Source organism: Cervus elaphus, chromosome 18, assembly GCF_910594005.1.
Source record: "Cervus elaphus chromosome 18, mCerEla1.1, whole genome shotgun sequence".
Taxonomy (NCBI): Eukaryota; Metazoa; Chordata; class Mammalia; order Artiodactyla; family Cervidae; genus Cervus; species Cervus elaphus.
In genome coordinates this window covers 28,934,479-28,955,475 of record NC_057832.1, presented here as the reverse complement: position 1 = coordinate 28,955,475, position 20,997 = coordinate 28,934,479, and the positions used below count along the sequence as shown (strand labels likewise).

At 32.6% G+C, this 20,997-nt stretch overlaps 1 protein-coding gene across 13 annotated transcripts in view; it reads right to left on the bottom strand.

Annotated features, from left to right (window-relative positions):
- The window catches only part of PHF14 (PHD finger protein 14), a 203,732-nt gene that overhangs the window by 60,538 nt on the left and 122,197 nt on the right, over window positions 1-20,997 (bottom strand). For 10 of the 13 annotated variants that reach the window (XM_043873421.1, XM_043873422.1, XM_043873425.1 and 7 more), the window contains exon 17: window positions 4,542-4,659. In XM_043873421.1, the coding sequence (XP_043729356.1) occupies window positions 4,542-4,659 (118 nt within the window). Of the gene's footprint in view, window positions 1-1,802; window positions 2,482-4,541; window positions 4,660-5,418; window positions 5,449-8,905; window positions 8,931-13,015; window positions 14,172-20,997 lie in introns of those variants that run through there. The other 3 variants (XR_006335056.1, XM_043873423.1, XR_006335055.1) reach the window with 3 other exon arrangements.

Below are 20,997 nucleotides of genomic sequence, written 5' to 3'. Positions count from 1 at the left end.
ACTGAAATACAAAGGATTGTAAGAGACTACAAAAAGCAACTATATGCTAATAAAATGGACAACCTAGCAGAAATGGACAAATTCTCATAAAGGTACAGTCTCCTAAGACTAAACCAGGAAGAAATAGAAAAGAAAATATGAACAGGCCAATCATAAATACTGATATTGAAATTGCCATTAAAAAACTCCCAACAGACAAAGTCCTAGACCTGATGGCTTCAGGGATGAATTCTATCAAACATTTAAAGAAGAATTAACCTATCCTTCTGAAACTCTTTCAGAAAATTGCAGAGGAAGGAACACTCCCAAACTCATTCTAGGAGGCCATCATTACTCTGATACCAAAATTGGACAGAGATATCACAAAAAAATAAAATTACAGACCAGTATCACTGATGAACATTGATGCAAAACTCCTCAACAAAATACTAGCAAACCAAATGCAACAATACAGTAAAAGGATCATGTAGCATGATCAAGTAGGATTTATCCTAGGGATGCAAGGATTTTTCAATATCCGCAAATCAGTCCGTGTGAATACCACATCAACTAATTTAAGAATAAAAGCAATAACAGTAGAGAAAAGGAGTAAAGAAAAACTGGAGACATATTTTAGGAAACACCTGTACAAGATTCTGTGACTAGCAAATGTACAAGCTAGTCCTTGTACAAGCAAGTGACTGTCTATTTGGGACAGGATGAAGAAAACCTGAAGATGAACCCAGGTATTTGGCTAGGGAGATAGATGGAAGTAAGGATGGAAGAAAAAATAAAAGATGGGTAAGGCAGAGGAATAAGAACAAAATACATTGATTTTCCAGGCATACAGCATTCAACGGCAACAGTATTTTCACAACATAGCAAAGCAAAAGGGAAAAAACCTAATGCTGGTGATCGGTAGGAAAGAACTAGCCCCACTGAACACAAACACGTCACATTGTCTTAGATAACTACTGCCTTAGTTAAGTAACTTTGAAGCACAGTCTGTAGGAGAAAATGTTTTGTGCATGTGTTTGTATGTATGTGTATAGATTTGTCTCTCCATGTGTGTTACATGTCATGTTTATATCTGAGCCCATGTAGCTGGTCATTTTTTCATGAAAACTAGTGATTACCTATGGGCTTCCCTGGCAGCACAGACAGTAAGGAATCTGCCTGCAATGAGGGAAACCCGGGTTCGATCCCTGGGTCGGGAAGATCCCTTGGAGAAGGAAATGGCACCCTCCTCCAGTATTCTTGCTTGGAGAATCCCACGGACAAAAGCGCCTGGCAGGCTATAGTCTATGGGGCCGCAAAGAGTCGGACACGACTAAAGCAACTTAGTAGCAGCAGTGACTACCTAGATAAGGACTGATAAGGCAGAGACAGTCTTATATCATACTTTGTGGGTTTGGATAGAATAAAAGTAATTTTATATACAAATATTGAATCATTATGTTGTATATCTGAAACTAACATAATGTAAGTCAATTATATCTCAGTTAAAAATCATTCTGTTAGGTAAATTGTTATTAAATCAATATCATTAATTATATATTATTAATTTAATATACTTAGGTATATTTTATCTTTCATGAGCTAGAGCTTTATATCATGGATTGAGATATGATGAATCTTGTTAAAGACTTTTGTGTTTACATAATTTCATTTCTGTAATTTCTATAATTAAAAGCACTAGGCAGGATTAGTGACAGAAGATTTTTGGTCTCATAGAGCTTACAGAAAAAAAACCCATACTTCAAAGACAAAGTCACATATAAATACATTATGCTGCTCAGAGTATACATGGCAGCATTTTAGAGCTTCTACTAGTATGCAAAATTTGGAGGCAATGTTTTAGCAGTGAAATAATGTTTAAAGTGCAATGCATTTTCAACTACACACCCATACTTTATACAATTATTATAATAATAAAGTTAAGACTTATTGGATTAATAATCCTATCATATATATGTATTTATGGCAATTAACAATTTTATATTCACTTGCCCCCACCTAAATTTATTGGCAACTGATTCCTTTCTCCTGGCAATAACTATTTCTACCTTAGCTTTTCATATCATTATAATATATGAACATGGCAAATATACCTAGTATTACCTAAAAAATATCATTCCACCAAAGCCAACAGAGGAGAATAAAGGCCAAGCAAAATGTATTAACTTTTATTCTGGATTTCTTTTAGGCCCCCAAATGATACTAACATCTTGACAGATGTTAATATACTGCTTTCTTAATTTGAGAGTTTCTGCAGCAATTTACTGAATTGTAAACCTGACATTATCTATCAATGTTTTCTTCTTGGAACCCAATACTAGTCCACACCTTACAAGAGAAAATGTAAACAGAAATTTACTACCTGCTGGTCAGGAATGAAAGTTTTCAAAGTGAGCAAAAACAGAGCTGATTTAACACAAGTATCCAAAGGGATGAATTAGGCTTCCCTGGTGGTGCTAGTAGTAAAGAATCCTCCTGTGAATGCTGCAAACATAAGAGATGCCAGTTCGATCCCTGGGTCGGGAAGATCCCCTGGAGAAGGGGAAAGCAACCCACTCCAGTATTATTGGTGGACGAATTCCATGGACAGAGGCTAAAGTCCATGAAATTCCCATAGATTTGGACACGATTGAGCAACTAACGCTAACACAACTTTCAGCTTAATTATTATATTGCTTAATTTTTCATAGGAAAAAGTAGAAGTATGCAATATTCATCTTGATATGATAAAAATACAAATCCATTTCACTGCTGTAATTTTTACAATAAACTGCTGTGACATTCAGCAGTGAGATACCATATTTAGATGAAATTTTGAAAATGCTGGCTGTTTACATCTGGTTTTCGTTCAATCACAGGTCAGAGTTCAAGTACAATGCAACTTCTCTAACAATGTATCTTACTAATAGATTTCCATTCAGATTCCAAAGATCTTATTCTCTCAGAGGGGAAAAACAAAATACGGGAACAACTCAACGTCTACTGGCATGTGCCTACTGCATTTACAAAATATTCATTTTGTATATTCCTAACATATGTGAAGTATATCCCCTTGCATTTTCAATGTTCATTAATGAAGTTACTACATAACTTAACAAAGGCATTCTGGATTTACTACATAATTAAATACATAATTAGAGTAGTATAAAACATTTTTAAAAGAATGTTTACAAAAAGACTTGTTTATAAAATTCAATAAAATTTTTTTCAAAAATTGCTTTCCTAATTGCTTTTTGAGGGTAGAAGAAAATCCCAAACAAAAGACACACTTAGAAAAATTACATCACAAAGAGTCCCATAAGATGACTATTTAAAATCTACAGTACACTATTTTTTCATTTAAATATAATTTCTAGAAAGTATTTTTAAATCATGTAATAAAATATTTTGATATTAAATGTGCTCCATCTTAAATATGGGTCTTAATAGCTGGAAAATTATTCTTGATATCATATAGTTTAAAACCTTGAGTAAAAAGGCTTGATTATTAAATAAAATGCACAATATTCTATTTTAGTAATCATATATAAAATATGTAAAATTTTAATAAATTTCATTATTTGAGAAAACAATAAAGAGCTTTTTTCCCAAAAGTCAAATGCTTTTCTGCAATTTTTAATACAGAAACTTTTACAGATGGCATCTGTGGTAAGCTAGAGTAAATCATTTAACTAATAAAATGAGTATTTTTGATTCCATAATCAGACAGGAATTCAGTGTCAATTTTAATTCACCCTAAGAAAAACAAATGCACTTAAGTGGCATTTAGGAAAGATGGCTTGAAGTTTATATTACAATAGACAGTCAGCTTTTGTTGTCTATTTAAAGAAGAATAATTTGTTTAACCTAATTGTATTGTCTTAGTTCAAATATATTCAATATATCTGTCAAGTGAGTCAAACCATCAGGAGCACAGCTATTCACTCACACATTTTAAATAAAACACACAGTAATCTTAAAATGCTGATCACCACAATTTAAGGTTTGAGCTACCAGAGAAGTCTAAGGTTATAATATTGATATTCAAAAGATATCATTTCAATAGTTTACTTTCAGAGATAAACTATGAAACAAATTTATTAGGTATTTCATCCTTTCTACTATCTAAAATAATTGTCATAAAAATTTTAGTATATAAAAACTAGTTTTCTCAAAGAACACACATTATAAAAAATTCATAATATACTGATTATACCTTAAGATAAGTCATCTATAAAATTAAATTGGGTTTTATTGGTTATTCCCTAAGGGTGGTAAATAAGCAGAAGATGACAAATTTTGGTTACTAGATGACTATTTAACATGCTACACAACACAGCTAAAATATTTCATAGAGAAAATTTATATACTTCAGTAGAGTTCTTTACTCTTTAATTTAAGGGCAATAAAATCACCAAAGCAATGTTTTCTTAAAGTGCATCATATTAAAATGTTGGTCCTTCATATTCCAATTATTTTTAAACTGAGGAAGCTGATGGTGAGATGTAGAAAAGCTATCAAAATAAAGAGAAACAAGATTTTTCTTATAGGTTTTCCCTCCTTACCTTAGAAGATGAAGAATCACACTCCTGACATATCCATCCATAGCCTGTTTGTTTAGGAGATTTTTTCAAAGGAGGATCCAAACAACCAAAATGGTAGCACAGTCTGCATTCATCACACCTGCAGGGTAAACAGATTTATGGTGTATCTAAATAATATTAAAAAACACCTTTTTCAGAAAACAAAAAACCAGTAAACTACTATATATTTCAACTGTAACACTGTTAATTCTATCCTTAGCTGACAAGATTATTGAATTAATGTTTATGAAAAAGACAATCTAAACCTGAAATAAATGTTTTAGGAAAAACAAAATACCAAAACAACAAAATTAACAAACAAAGCAAATACCATTCAGAACACATTGATGGTAGAAGTGTTAAGACCATAGGAATAAATTTATGTGTATAGCCATGTGTTCAAAACTAACATTAACATTTTCAATTTTGAACTTCAATAATAATCACTTGTCTATTAGTTTTAAAGTACTTAATAATATAAGATACAAATAATTAAACACTGAATATAATCTAATACATTAAGATTATTTTTAAAAAAATTTTAAATCTAATGAATTCTAATAGGCCACACTAAGCTTAATTCTATACGATTTGTGTATCTCATCACTCTCTAAGTTAAGGTAGATGCTAAAAAAATTTCTAATGTTTTCAGCATGCTAACATAATCTAGAGCAAATAAAAACCATACTCAGAATTATATTATTTTCTAAAATACAAATTTTCTCAAAAATTTACCTGCCACTTCCAGTGTATTTGGGTTTTCAAAGTACCTCCTAAGTACATTTTAAAGCTTATTAACAAATGTTTTGATAGTGTCTTTGCCACCTATGAGATACAAAATCTAAGAAAACTACCATACCTATTCTTCGTTTCAGACAATCTCATCCTGCTGACAATGAAGAAAGATCTGTATTATTTCAGTGTTTTTCAAAATGAATTTTGCATCAGTTGGAATAACAAGATGAAAATTTAACAACAAATAACAAAGTTGTATATATTTTATAGAAAGGATTATATTCCTCATTTTGTTTCCTTTTTTTAAGTTAAAAAAAATAATACTTTCTCCAAACCAATCTGTCACATTCTCAATGTATAAGTTACTCTTACTGATTTAAAACACAAAAAGTTGAGGAATTTATAACTAGGAAAGCAAAGAGGATATTTTGTAGACAACATATTTAAGTAACATGTTACTTAAATAAAGTACAAAACAACTATTCAATAACTTTTGTTAGAAAAAAGGGGGAAGGAGTTACTGTGATAAACAACATGCAAAGAAAAGCAATTTATTTTCACAATCAAGAGAACTGCAAATTTACATTTATAGAAAAATTTCATATCATGCTACAAAACCCAATCTCCCATTTCAGGAATCAAGAGTTTCAAAAATTTAGCAAATTAGCTAAGTTATTCAGGTATAAAGAAGTTTAAAACAAAATTCTATGTCCTAAGTTCACGTACACGTTCCTCTACAACTTTCTTCTTATAAACCTAACAAACTTGAGTACTCTTCCAAAAACCTTTGCTTAGACTCAAGAGATGGACTTGAATAAAAATGCTTATTATGATAATTCTAGCTATACAAAAAATCAAATCAAATGGAATAATAAATGGTACTTTATTTGTTGTGCCAGTATTATATAACTATCCAAAATATATTTAAAAGTAGTTAAAATGTTTAAGTACCTATTTTTCTATTATTAAGAAAAAATAATCGACAAATAGCTAACATCAAACATTACATAAAACTAAATAGCAAGTCTGTACAATTTTATGTTCTTCTCAATTGAACTTATTTACCTTTCAGTAGTTAAGGTTCCAGTTACATTAAACACATGCAGGATCCTTCAGAGTATAAGCATTTCTGAGTTATGAGAAGCTAGAGATTTCTAGATGGCTAAGCGTGTACTCCTTCAAGCATGGAAACTAGTATTTCAGTCATCTTCAATGTGAAATTTAAGGAGAATCACATTCTCTGCTTCATCAAGAAAATCTATTAGATATGGTTTACTCTATCTTTGTCATCCCAGGGTCACAAACACGAGTAACAGACACTGCTACATGTCTAACAGTTGTGCCAGCCTTTTGTGTCTGGAAATGAGTATCATCAGTCTGCCATGCTGTCTGAATTGCTGTAATCAACTATTTTAGGTCCTCACTTGCTGGAAAAATATCAGTCACTACTTTCTGATATTGCCACAGTGTTATTTGACTAAGTAGCATCTCCCCAACAATAATTCATTGTGGATTCGGAAAACAGATCACTCAAACCTGTGCAAATTGACAGTTAAAAGACCATGAAAATGAGAGCTGCTGATAAGTACATGGGCTCAATTTTTGTTAACTATAGTCTTTTTGGCTTAATTTAGGTTTTTTAAAGCAAGTTTAGATTGCCAGTAATCTAGGCTTTTGATAGTGAAGAGTTATAGTATTAATGTTTTCCTAGTTCATATTAAATTTCAACCTGACTACTGCATCTTTACAAGTCCATGCCATGGTAAACTTGCAAATTATGATTTCTAGTGTACAACTAGAATCAAACACTATGTGAATATAAAGGTAAATCATAATTCATTACCTTTTATCTTCATGTACACCTTCATGGTGTATGAATATAAAGATGCATATATACACAGATATTTCAATCTAATAATTGCTTCCCTGGTGGCTTGGATGGTCAAGCATCCGCCTGCAATGTGGGAGACCCGGGCTTGATCTCTGGGTCGGGAAGATCCCTGGGAGAAGGAAATGGCAACCCACTCCAGTACTCTTGCCTGGAAAATTCCACGGACTGAGGAGCCTGGTAGGCTACACAGTCCATGGGGTCGCAAAGAGTTGGACACAACAGAGCAACTTCACTTTCACTTTCTTTCTTTCAATCTAATAAATTAAGAACAAGTTTGTGACACTGAAGTAGTTCAGATTTGTAGTTGATTTCAATTAATTGTAAACTCAAGCTATCTTTCAGCTAAAAAAAAATGCAAAAGGAAAAGATTTTATATGTTATATTTGTTAGACGATAATACTGAGTAGATGCTATTTGGAAATGACCAAATCCTTACTGATTGCCTCATTAATTACACTTTTTAGAATGACTCAGTCTACGTATAGAACTAATATATTAGTGTTGGGTTCAAGAGGAACGGAGGAACTTACTTGTTAGAATCGGGGGTGATATGGGAATTCTCTGAAGTTATAGCTCACACACTAGTAAATAAAAACTGCAATTCCAAGACTAAGTATTAATAGCAAAAAGTAGGAACTGCCAAAATCCAGGAGAGGCAAACAGAAAAAGAAATAACCCAATCTTGAAATCATAACTATTAATAAATAAGTGCTTTCTTTAAAAATGACTAAAATTATTTCCATGTAGAAAAAAATATAGTTGTTCTATACTAAACTATTTAATTGAAAATATCTATAGCTTCATGTGCTGGTAACAAAAATATCCTGAGTGATACAAGTGAACTCCAGTAGAATTTGCAAGAATTACTTCACCATAGACAAATGTAACAGATACCATTAAGAATCCTAGAAATCAAAGAACAATTTAGATGGTAAAAATAGTGAATTACTTATTTCACGCGCGCACACACCACTTTGTTAACTTTGGCAAATTTTGTCAGCCAACAAAGTATGGCTTAGGTTACAAATTTAGATCATTTTAAAAACTCAAAAATCAGAAACTCATAAGGATCCGTGATCATTTCACTATCAAAAAACTGAAACAGAGTTGAAGCAATTATTGATCCAATTATTATGACTGCTACATCTAATTCTGACATATACTTGGAAATACATAACTGCAACACATAATATGGAACATAATTTATCAAATAATAAATACTGTGAAAAAAGCAGTCATTGACCCACAAAAGCATACTGATATAACACAATATACTTTATTAAATAACACAAATGTCTATGTTAAAAAAAAACCAGACTATATACCAATGGCACATATATTAAATGTGAAGCCAGTGTCTTAAAATAGCAAAAGATAATATAAAACTAACATATAAAAACACAAAGTTTTTTTTAATAAAATGCAAACTGGATGCCTAAAGAATATCCTCTAAACATCTAATAAACTTGTACACATTAACATATTATAGGACATTCTAAAATTACAATTTAAAGTGAGATAAAATAAATCCCATTTATAATAAAAGGAAACCTGATTGACTAATTAGATTCTTACTAAATACAACTTCCTACTCATCAGATTCATAATGGATACAGATGTAAACAATAAAGCAGCTATATGTATATAGTCTTTTATACATTCATCTAACAAAATACAATGACCAAATAAACATAGTTCTATATGTATTTAAAATACTTACTTAGCATACGGTTAAGTATAGCACCCTAGACAAAGAAGAGGAAGAAAATGATTTATGTTCATATGTCCTGTGATCCATAGAAGCAATCAATCATGTGTTTGCCTGATTACTGAGAATATGCATATAAGTAAAAAGAAACATCTCCATCTACACCTAAGAGACAGGCTAGTGTTCCAAAGGGTTTCTTAAACTCCCTTAATTTCCAATTGATAATTTTATGGGAGAGTACACTAAGTAACTACTTTTTAAAACTAACCAAAATAAGTCAAGTGCACCTCCTATATATATATATATAATTTATTGCTAGATGATCAGCTAAATTTCAGGAAGAACAGAAATTCACAACATGGGACTTGAAAAGTGATGTACATGTATTATAACTAGGATGATCCATAATCATAATTATTTTTTATGTCAATGAACATTTGATTTAGATCCCTTTCAAGTCTATATGGAGTAAAACAAAACTGACTCTGAAAATGTACACTATTACACTGGTTCACTTAAAAAAAGAAACACACACACAATTAAGTATCAAGAGAATTGTGGGTTGGATTTTCTTCCCTTTTTATCACTTCTATGTAAAAATTCTATATAAGAATGATCAAAAGAATTGGATTTGAATATAAGATTACTTACATAAAATCTTACAAGCAATTAGAACACCTACACAAAGGTATTAATGAGTAGTGATAGATTCTTTTATTGAATGATAGCCAATTATTTCAATTATTCATTTTAACAGATGGAGAAAACACAGATTTGTGTCCCATGAGTTAAATCACCTCTAAAATAATACAAACTTGCACAAAATTCTGCAATCTACCAATATTAGAATAACACTTACTATCAATAAAGGCAAACTTTATTCCTTTTTACAATACTTTTAGTGTAAATAACCTATATGAGCATTTTCTAAATAATTAGAAAACATCTATTATAACATATTTCACATATAATGACTAATATGGAGTTCTTGAACCTATTTTTATTAATGCCACTATAGACTTCCATCACATGCAATAATGAATGAATGAGTAGTAGGAAACACAAAAATATCCTTTACACATTTAAGTTTATTAATTGGAAAAAACATTTGGATAATTATTGAAATCCAAATTCATTTTTAACTTCACTTAAATAATGGGATGAATTCAGCTTGCTACATCTGCAGCAGCCAAGTTTTAAGATTAAAAGTGAAAGGAAAAAATAAAACATGAAACAAAAGAATTCATATGAAAATGCACAATAAGGTCAAGTACCTCTTCACAGCACGAGAGGACGATGAGACATTTTTATACCTGAAACACGTCTGCTTTGTTCTTTAATAAACTGATCTCCATCTGCTCATGCCCTTGGACATTTTTCAGCAGTATAACCTGCTGTGCTCAAGTCCCACATAACTTTGTATTTCCCTGCTCATAATTAACTAATTATTCTCTAATCAATAGTGTAGATCTTGATTTTACAACGTAAATTAGATAAATGACATAATGGCTGGGGGTCAATCTCATATTATTTACAAAGCCCAGCATGAGCATCCAGCTTCATTATATCTTATGTACCTGAACAGCAGTGAATCTCATCAGCAGGCCTACAGAAAATCTTAAGACTGAGTACTGGGAGAAAGAGGCCTACATTTTTATTAAACTAAAAAAAAAAAAGAAGTATTTGCAAAAAATGTCCAGATCAGAAATATTTTTGATCACAATCCTTAGTGTTATGTAAACTGACAAAGTGCTGACTCAGACAAGTAGGAAAAAATTTCTGCCTTCATATATCATGCAACTCTAAAGCTAAGTCTCTTAAACAAATTTTAGTTGTTTAAATGATTTCAGAAAATTTAAAGAAAAGTTAATAATGTCAATATATCATTCTGCTACAGAGTCCTTCTGAATTCCTTGAAAAGATTTTGGTGAAATATTAATAAAATATTTCCATACTGAGAAACAAGTGAAACAGTGGTAAGTTCTGTCAAATAAAGAATATTAAGTGTTTAAAAATAGTGATCTCTTTAAGTATATGATATAAAAACAGGGAAATAGGATAGTCAGTGTGAATATTCTTATTATTTATTAGTCATCAATCTATTTTTACTATTATAAATGCAAAATCAGTTAACACTCAAACACATGAATAACAATGATATATAAATGATAAAAAAATTTCATTTACAAACTTAAAATGGATAAAGGTTAAGGCTAATTTCTCCTTTCATGTTAAACATAATCCTAATTTCAAATTTTAACAAAGTTACTATGGACAAAGGCTATGCGCCTTGATTCATTTCTGTGCCTAAAATACTGCTATCTCCGTAACAGGTATAAAATAAACACCTATTTAATTGAACTTATGCATAATAAAGAAGTTAAACTGCATGTGTTGTAAATAGAATTACCACAATCTCTTCTACCTAGAAATAAATATTTTTGAAAATTTAAGGGCCCTTTAATGAGATTAAAGCCACATTCAATCAATCGATGTCAAGCACAACATCATGCATGACAAGCACAACATCATGATTCTTTTAAAAAATATTATATACAAATTTTGGACTCTGTGGGAGAAGGCGAGGGTGGGATGTTTTGAGAGAACAGCATCAAAACATGTATATTATCTAGGGTGAAACAGATCACCAGCCCAGGCTGGATGCATGAGACAAGTGCTCGGGCCTGGTGCACTGGGAAGACCCAGAGGAATCGGGTGGAGAGGGAGGTGGGAGGGGGGATCGGGATGGGGAATACATGTAACTCCATGGCTGATTCATGTCAATGTATGACAAAAACCACTACAATATTGTAAAGCAATTAGCCTCCAACTAATAAAAACAAATGGGAAAAAAAATATTATATACAAATGGTTGTCAAAGGATGTCCCTGGCCAGCAGCAGCACCATCACTTGGGAACGTGTTAGAAAAGCAAATATTCTGGCCTCATCCCAGAGCCACTTAATCAGGAACTGCAGGCAGAAGGAGGAGGGAGTAAAATGCAGAGGACTAAAAGAAGACGGGTGGTATGTGAGCAATCTGCTTTTAAACAAACTCTTCCTGTGATTCTGATGCACTACAAAGTTTCAGAACCACTGCTATATACTGTCATGTCATTCTTCTTGTATCTGAGTTATTTATTTTACTGCTTGATATTTCAGTGTTTTTTTCCTTTCCCTATTATGTGACAATGAACCATCATTCACTTGTTTGGCTGTTTTCTCTTATATATGTCTGTAAAATATGAACAGTTCAGTGTATATTCCCTTAAGTACACACTAACATCTCCTTTGAATAAAAACTGGACCAATTTCAGAAAGGGTTAATTCTGTTCCCTGGAAATATAAGAGTGTCTAGGAGATTATTAGGAGGAAGTGTTTTATCCTATTCTATTCAAAAGTTCTACTCCAAATACAGGTTTGCAGGAACAACGATCTTATGAATTATGTGTTTTATATTTGTGTTTTACATTTTTATATTTATATTTGTCATCTGTGACCAAGATTCTTAGGGCTAGCACCAAATATGGAACAGGATATCTACCACAGAAGTATAAAGTAAGACAGAGAAATGAAGACAATATGTTATTACAAACAGAAAAAGGTAGAAAGGATTTTGATTGACAGTGACATCAAAAGCATAAGACTTAATCATTAAAAAAAAAGTCTAAAATAAAATGACCATTAGTAATTTCTCACCATATATCAAAGGAGGATCAGGTCCCAATGCATTAGTATAGTCTTTTTTAAGGAAATGGAAATCTGCCATTTTTCTTAAAATCAGCTAGAATTCAGCAACAGTAATCATTACCAACTTTTTCTTAAGATTATACAGCGATAAATAGTGAGTCCTTCTCCTAAGGAAAAAAAAGCCTACTGGTTTTGCTACAGGTTATTAATATTTTTCCTCCAATGTTACAAGGTCTTTCAATAAGTTAATAATCTCAGTTTATACATATCTTATATACATTCTACTTTTATTACATATCCAATAAATTATGGTTCCTTAGTATAACTATAGATTACTAGCATATAGCAACCTTATATTGATACTTGCTTTTGATTATCTATAACATTTCCTACTCTATTCCTAATGTTTAAACTATTTTCAATTGCCACTATACCTGAAAAGATGTCCCAAACCACATCTATAAATCAGGTAATTCCAAGAGACGTGTTGACAATTTACATGTAAATATGCATTTCAATTTCAGCAAAGAGTCTCTTCTAAATCAGTTCAAGATGAAGTGATGAAATATTCAACATATTTCTGTCGTTGACTTAAAACTGGATCATTAAAGCTTGAAGATCAAATTTTAATTCTGCAAACCTTTGGAAAGATACAGATGTTGATAAAGTTCTTTCATTTGGCAGGTTGTATAGTCAAAAAGCTTTGTACCTCTCTCCTTATTTTGTAACCTCATATTTATGGTTGAGAAAAGTAAAATTAAACCAGAGAAAGTTTGTATTAAGTCAATGAAGACTCAGTAAGTTTGGTTACTAAAAATATCTAGAGATCAACACAGACATACCTTGTTTATTTAAAACCTGAAGTTGTAAAAACTGCATGCTAATAATATTAGTGCTTTCACACTAGAGCTAATGAGTCAAAACTAGAATGGCATATTCTTTCACAAGTTTTCATTTTTGCTGAATATTATAAATAAAAGTTACATTTAATATAGTCTAAAGTTGTTCCCCAATGTAGCATTTCATACATGAATATATGTATTAGCTGGATGAAACAGAACAGTAGACTAATGGAATGCATTGTCTTTCTTATTTGTTACTAGATTTGTTCAACAGTAATGAGTAGCACATTGCATGTAAGTCCCACAGGCTTCCACAACTCTTTAGTAAGTCCAAACATTGTATATCATTTGCCAAAGAAGCAAGAGGCGAAGACATTACTTAATGGACAATTCTGACAAGACATTATCTAGCATTTTTCAACAATGTACATATCAAATGTTTCTGATTAGTGCAAAAAAAAAAAAAGTTGAAGAAGGAAGAAAAAGAGAAAAAAAATCCATAGAGGCAAATTAACTGCCTTGTCAGTCCAAGTAACAAACCAATCAATTACATTCTATTCAAACCTGACAAGCAAAGGCAATTTTTTGCAGTGATAAGCTTATGGGAAGGACAAGATAGCTGTTCTCCTTTACTTTATGTACTCTATTGAGAGGGTTATCCACATTTTAAAAATCACACTTATAAAAGAGGTTTCCAGGATTGCCTCCGAGGATGAGCTGTGGCAGAGTTGGGTCTCATGAAGGGTATCTACACAGTAAAGTGATAAGAAAAGAACATTAACATTTAAAGATCACAGCAGATCTGCACTATGTCTTATGAAACACACTAAAAATAACCATGGTAGATTCAAATAACATACGATCTGGTCCAAAGAGACAGACTCCCTGAATCTAAATGCCATGATCTTTCAAAGGTTTTTACTAGTTAAACTGGAACTATTCTATTATTAGAAACACTGAGTAGCCTCTTGTATTACTCTTATTACTTTTAGTTGTCAAAATAAACCTTACTAAATAAAAAAAGAAAGCATAAAAATGATGAGGGGCTTGCGTTTATACAAGCAAATATGTAGTTCAATCAATAAATGTTTTAAAAATAGCAGTTTGCTATTTTCTCATCAATATAGCAATTTAATAATGTTTGAGAATGCATGCAACTATGCTAATAACAAAAACACGTAATCAGTACAGTACAGGACTGGTTCTACTGGTTCTACTCAAGTAGAGAGTCTCAGGGAGGAAATTTTCAGATGATTCTTACTCCCTGGGCCTTCACTGCCTTCTTTTATTAAAGACTATATTGGAAATGCTTTGTTACAATTATGAAAAGTATATCGCTAACCAGTTATTTGAGTAGATCTGTGCAACAAGTGACAGAATACATGTCATTGAAAAGACCTGGTCATTGATTATAAATGTACTAATTTTGGCCAGATTTTCAAAAGTCATTCATTTGTATTTATTTTCAAAACTTTCATCAACGTTTCTTGTATTTATTTCCATATCAATACATTTTCTGAGTAATTTTAGATGCCTAGCAATTTGAGGTAACTTTTTCGATTGTGGTACACAAAATCTTATCATTCTCTTCAGATATTTACATCTGTGTAGATGAGGTGAAATTGCCAACTGGTCACACATCACAGAAAAAGTTCATTTCAATATTTATTAGAGAGATGTGTTTAATGCTTCTAAGTTCTACTGAGAAAAAGAAAGTGAAAAGTGGCACGATCACAGACAAAGCGCTACTGAGAAGAGCTACCATGCCAAACCGAAAAACCTCCAAAGCAAGGAAAAATAAAATTGTACAAGAAAAAAAGAATATAACATGAAACAGAGTTTTCAGAGAAATGTACTTATCAACATATGAAAAGTAAACAGAATGAATAGAAGTCCCTCACTGAATAACAAGGAAACAGATAGGAAGAGCTGAATTCCCTTGTTGAATAGTCACATGTGCTAACTTTTCTCAGCATTTCAGTCTCCAAGTGATGAGCTTTAAGCACATTCTTAATCTGATATTCTGAGAAATGCTTTGTCAGCAGGTTAAGCACTACTAGATAAGCCTAATGCAAGAGGAAGCAACCACATCGTTTATCACAGAAGTACATTTAATTTAACTTGCACTTACATGCAAAAACAATGGAGACTAGCAGACAACCCAAAGATGTATTTGTATTTAACACTGATAGGAATTTGAATATAGAAACACTAGATATCATAGAAATCTGCTTTAAATTCTAATTAAATCTAGATTTAACTTTGAAAACACTAAAGAGCTATCACTAATATTCTTCCATTCTAAAATTTCACTTAATTTTCAGAATAAGCAATATGATTTATCCTGTGTGCTACCGTCCTAGGACATTAGACTACTATGTGGTCTTTTATATCAGAGGTCAAGCCTTGACTTTGTATTTATTCCATGTGCTTCTAATAAGTTTACTTACAAATTAATGTAGAAAAAAAGGGAATTAAATATTTTCAAAGGGCATCCCTGAGGCAAGCTTCTTGTATAGTTGGAACTGCTGACCAAGAAGAAACATCTACTTTTGCCCCAATGAAGGCAAATATGCTAAAGAAGCATTTGTCTGGTCAGCAGTATGTCTAATGATTAGAGCATTCGCAACACATTCAAGACTGCCTAAACTCAAAACTAATTCTACTACTTCCTGTTCTACCTATTGTGTAGTCTTGAACAAGTTAAAACTCCTCAATTTCCTCAGTCATAAACTAGGGGTAAAATGAATATCTGTCTAATGGAGTTGCCTTGAGGATTACATGAGATAAACTATGGAAAACACCAGCACACTGACCCTTAATAAACACTCTATAAACTAATATAAAACTAAACACTCGGCAACTAACATGAACAACATTAGATTTATCAAACACTAGAGTAGTATGTGTGTTGGAAGGGAAGAAACTATATTCTAATAACAGTTTATATAACACAATTTCAATATATCTTTGGAACAATTTCTACTTCATGATGTTTAATGTCTCTGTACCTCAGTTATCTCATCTCCAAAATGGAGATGTCCACACCTCATATGACTGCTGTTAAAAACTGAATGAGATAATACATTTAGAGAGCAGAGAAGAGGATCTGGGATATAGTAAGCATTATTTTAACATTAGCATTCTTTTAATCTCTAGTTCATAAAGACTTTGGGGTTCAATTATTAATAAAATGTTAAAATGTTATTTTCTTATATATTATTATCTAGACTTCAAAATCCATCAACTCCAACATTCATATCCTAGCTACAAATTCTAAATCCAATTAATATGTCTATTCCATATGTCCAAAACTATACAAATTTACACAAAAAGCACAAATCAAAACCATGCTACAGGAGGAACAGATGAAAGGGGATGTTTGATTAAAAAAAATAAAAATCAGAAAACAATATAGTTGGTTTCTAACACTAGAAGTTAGATAATGTTTATTTTATATGATTCTAATGATTGAAAATGTTAAGAAGAGATACCTTAGCTGACTTGGAGAAGGAAACTGCCAGGGATCAGAGCAGCCTCTAGAGGGAATGGGTTACTTACATACTTCTATCCTGGCAGGGGCTCTTTGCCTGTTACTTTAGTAGTGATACCAAGCAGATGATTCAAGTGTCAAACTGACAGTGAGACCCTTTTCAGAACTGTATAGAATTTGTTTTGAAATTACTATGAGTTACAAAATCTGAGAAAAAATGAGGTTGAGACCTTCATTTTATAGATGAGAAAATGACTATAATGGTAACGTAATTCAAGGTCATTCATCTAGCCAGTAGCAGAGCTATGGGTGGAATATCAGGCTTTCTAAATAACTGAATAACCCCTTTGATGTGTAAGTTAACAATATTAACACATTGCAATAAATAATGAATATAAAATTACAAAAAATAAATTTTACTGAAAAATAAATGCGTGAAATGAGAAATATTTCACTGCTATATATGATAAAAATTATAATGTCTACTACTCTAAAATTGCATACTCCAGAAATACCACACTTCACTATGTAATTAATGGTTACCATGTTCAGGCTTCTGTTTTTTTTTTTTTGTTTTTTTTTACAATTTACTTCTCTATAATGCATTTATTTAGAAAGAAAATTTAAAAATTCAAACACAGATAACAAAAATATTTATAAATCATACTAAGTTACTTGAAGGTTTAATGGTTTAATATAGATTTGAAAATCAATGAATGTCATCATTGAATACTAAATGTGTGAGGCAGGTTAGCCACTCCACATGTCTAAAAAAATCATCAAATTAGCTTAGTTATAAAAGAAAAAATATATACTGAATAAACATTTTCTTTTCAACCCAAATTTTATCAGAATACTACCCTAATAAGAAAGATTCAGTGGCAGCTGGTCTACCTCCATTATCCAATTACAAATATTTTGAACATTAAACATCCCTTACCCAATTTTTACTAACAGAAGAGCATTCTTAAAAAAAACTTTCAAGTACTGTTTCCTTCACAAGATTCAGTTTATTTTTTAATTTCCTCTCTAGAATCTAATCTCATAAAAAAAAAAGAATCTAATCTCTTCATGATGTATTATATATAGCATCAGTTTGGTTCTAAAGACATTAACTTAAATCACTGATCATTGTTTTTTATAAAGCTAAGTCTAAGGCACAAAGGCAATATCCTTAGAGCTAGGGAAGGCTAAGCGACTCCAAAGAACAGTAGTATAAAGCATTCAATTTTAAATTTTAGACCCTTTTACCCTAAATGATTCAGCAAATGTTCAAGACAGCCTTGGAGTGATGCTATTTGGAGAACAAAGAACAGCTGGGTTCAGGAGAAAATGAAGAAGCAGGAGAACGTGTGGCCTGCTCTGACAGGGAGGATCCTGGTGGACTTTCTTCAGCGACTGGAGTTCAGGTTTAGGTCATTTAGGCAAGGAATAAAGCAGAAAGTTGGAGGAATCAACATATATTAGAGCTAAAGAATGCAGTTATAACAGTTTTACTAGCAATAAAAAACGTGGACAGCCAAAGCAAACAGAGTGGAATCCAAGGAGGTCTCATCGGAAGTGGGAAACACAGACAGGAAAAAAGAGGAAACAATGAAGAAGCTCAAGTGTACAGAATAACATAGTAGAGAACAGTGCAGACATCTTAAGTCAGCCAAAAAAATGGGAAAGGAAAGAAATGGGGAGTTCGGTTTAATACACCCCTTTCTTCCTTGCCTCCTCATTTTTGGCCAATTATCTGCTGTAACCACTGGTGTGAACTTACGTCCCCTGAATGTACTGAATCCTTTCCATTCATTTTTCAATCAGCCTAAGTTAGAGGCCCCCAAACTGGTCATTCATCACACAGGCCACCACAATATCAACCTCATAAAGTACTATTCTCCCTGTTATCGCTGACCTTCAGTGAATCCCCATTGTGTGTGCTTAAGTGCTTAGTCGCCTCAGTAGTGTCTGACTCTTTTGGACCCCATGGGCTGCTGCCCACCAGGCTCCTCTGTCCATGAGATTTTCCAGGCAAGAATACTGGAGGAGTTGCCATGTCCTCCTCCAGGCGATCTTTCCAACCCAGGGACCAAACCCATGTCTCTTATGTCTCTCGCACGGGCAGGCAGATTCTTTACCCTACTCTCCAAATCTTTAGCCTGAATCCAAGCCCCAATCTACCTTCAAATTACACCACAAGTGACTCCAAGGATCCCACTCTATGTCTTTCAGTTCAGTTCAGTTGCATCTGACTCTTCGCGACCCCAGGGACTGCAGCACAACAGGCCGCCCTGTCTATCACCAACTCCCGGAGTTTACTCAAACTCATGTCCATCATGTAGGTGATGCCATCCAACCATCTCATCCTCTGTTGTCCCCTTCTCCTCCCGCCTTCAATCTTTCCCAGCATCAGGGTCTTTACAAATGAATCAGTTCTTCGCATCAGGCGGCCAAAGTATTGGAGTTTCAGCTTCAACATCAGTCCCCTCAATGAATGTTAGGATTTATTTCCATTAGGATGGACTGGCAGGATCTCCTTGCAGTCCAAGGGACTCTCAAGAGTCTTCTCCAACACCACAGTTCAAAAGCATCAATTCTTTGGCCCTCAGCTTTCTTTATAGGCCAACTCTCACATCCATACATGACCACTGGAAAAACCATAGCTTTGACAGATTGTATTTTTTGGCAAAGTAATGTCTCTGCTTTTTAATATGCTGTCTAGGTTGGTCATAACTTTCCTTCCAAGGAGTAAGCCTCTTTTAATTTAATGGCTGCAATCACCATCTGCAGTGATTTTGGAGCCCAAAAAAATAAAGCCTGTCACTGTTTCTACTGTTTCCCCATCTATTTCCCATGAAGTGATAGGACCAGATGCCATGATCTTAGTTTTCTGAACATTGAGTTTTATGCCAACTTTTTCACTCTCCTCTTTCACTTTCATCAAGAGGCTCTTTGGTTCTTCTTTGCTTTCTGCCATAAGGGTGGTGTCATCTGCATATCTGAGGGTTATTGACATTTCTCCCACAAATCTTGATTCTAACTTGTACTTCATCCAGTCCAGCATTTGTCATGATGTACTCTTACGTCTTTAATCATATTCATTCTCTTCAAGGATCTGGTACCTCCTATCTCAATCTTCTGAAACCTGTTCATACTTCAATATCCAACTCAAGTGTCACCTTTGTTTATATGGAAATTTCTCCCTCATCCTTTTATAAACATCCCCATTCCCATATAAAGTCTTATGCCTTTATATATCTTCCAAATGACAATTTGATGAAAAAATAAATGGATTTTAATTTCCTTATATTAAATAGATTAGAAAATAAATTTGATGAGACTAAACATAGGAATCTTATTTTTTTGAAAGAACTGGAGGGAAATAGATTCCATAATTTCTTTACAAATGAAAGCTTCAAAAGCACAACACTTAAACAACACTTAAAGAGTTACTTTCATGTAGTTCAATCTATCAATTCTCACAGTATTCAACTGGCTAACTCACACTTAGGACACTTAGGATCATGGGTTTCATGTATTATCTATGTACCAAAAAACCACACACACACACACAGAATGCATGAACAATTTTATACTAAAGTTAAGTCATATAATCACTTTTTAAATAGTATAGTTAGAAGGTAATAATTACCTTCACTTTTCTCAAACTTGCCAAAGTATTTTAGGAATACAGACAAACATTAAGTACCTCGTAAAAAATGTTTGTGGAGTTCTGAATTGCAACTTTTAAAGAAACCATGGAGTATTCAGATAAGGGTCAAAGGAAAGTCATAAGGAATTATATAACTGATATAATATATCTGAGAGAAAAGCTGAGAAAACTGAGTTATTCACTTAATTTTTTTTTAATTTTTTAATTTTTCACTTTCACCAAAGAATTAAAATAACACTATAATAAAACAAACTTTGATTAAATAACAACATGCCCTTGCCTAACATAAATTAAGTATCAAAACAAGCAATTTGGGCAAATGAAAGGAGTTACTGAACCCAGTGGTTCAGTCTTAGGTAAAGAATCCCCCTGACAAGCAGGAGATGCAGGTTTGATCCCTGAACTGGCAAGAGACCCTGGAGA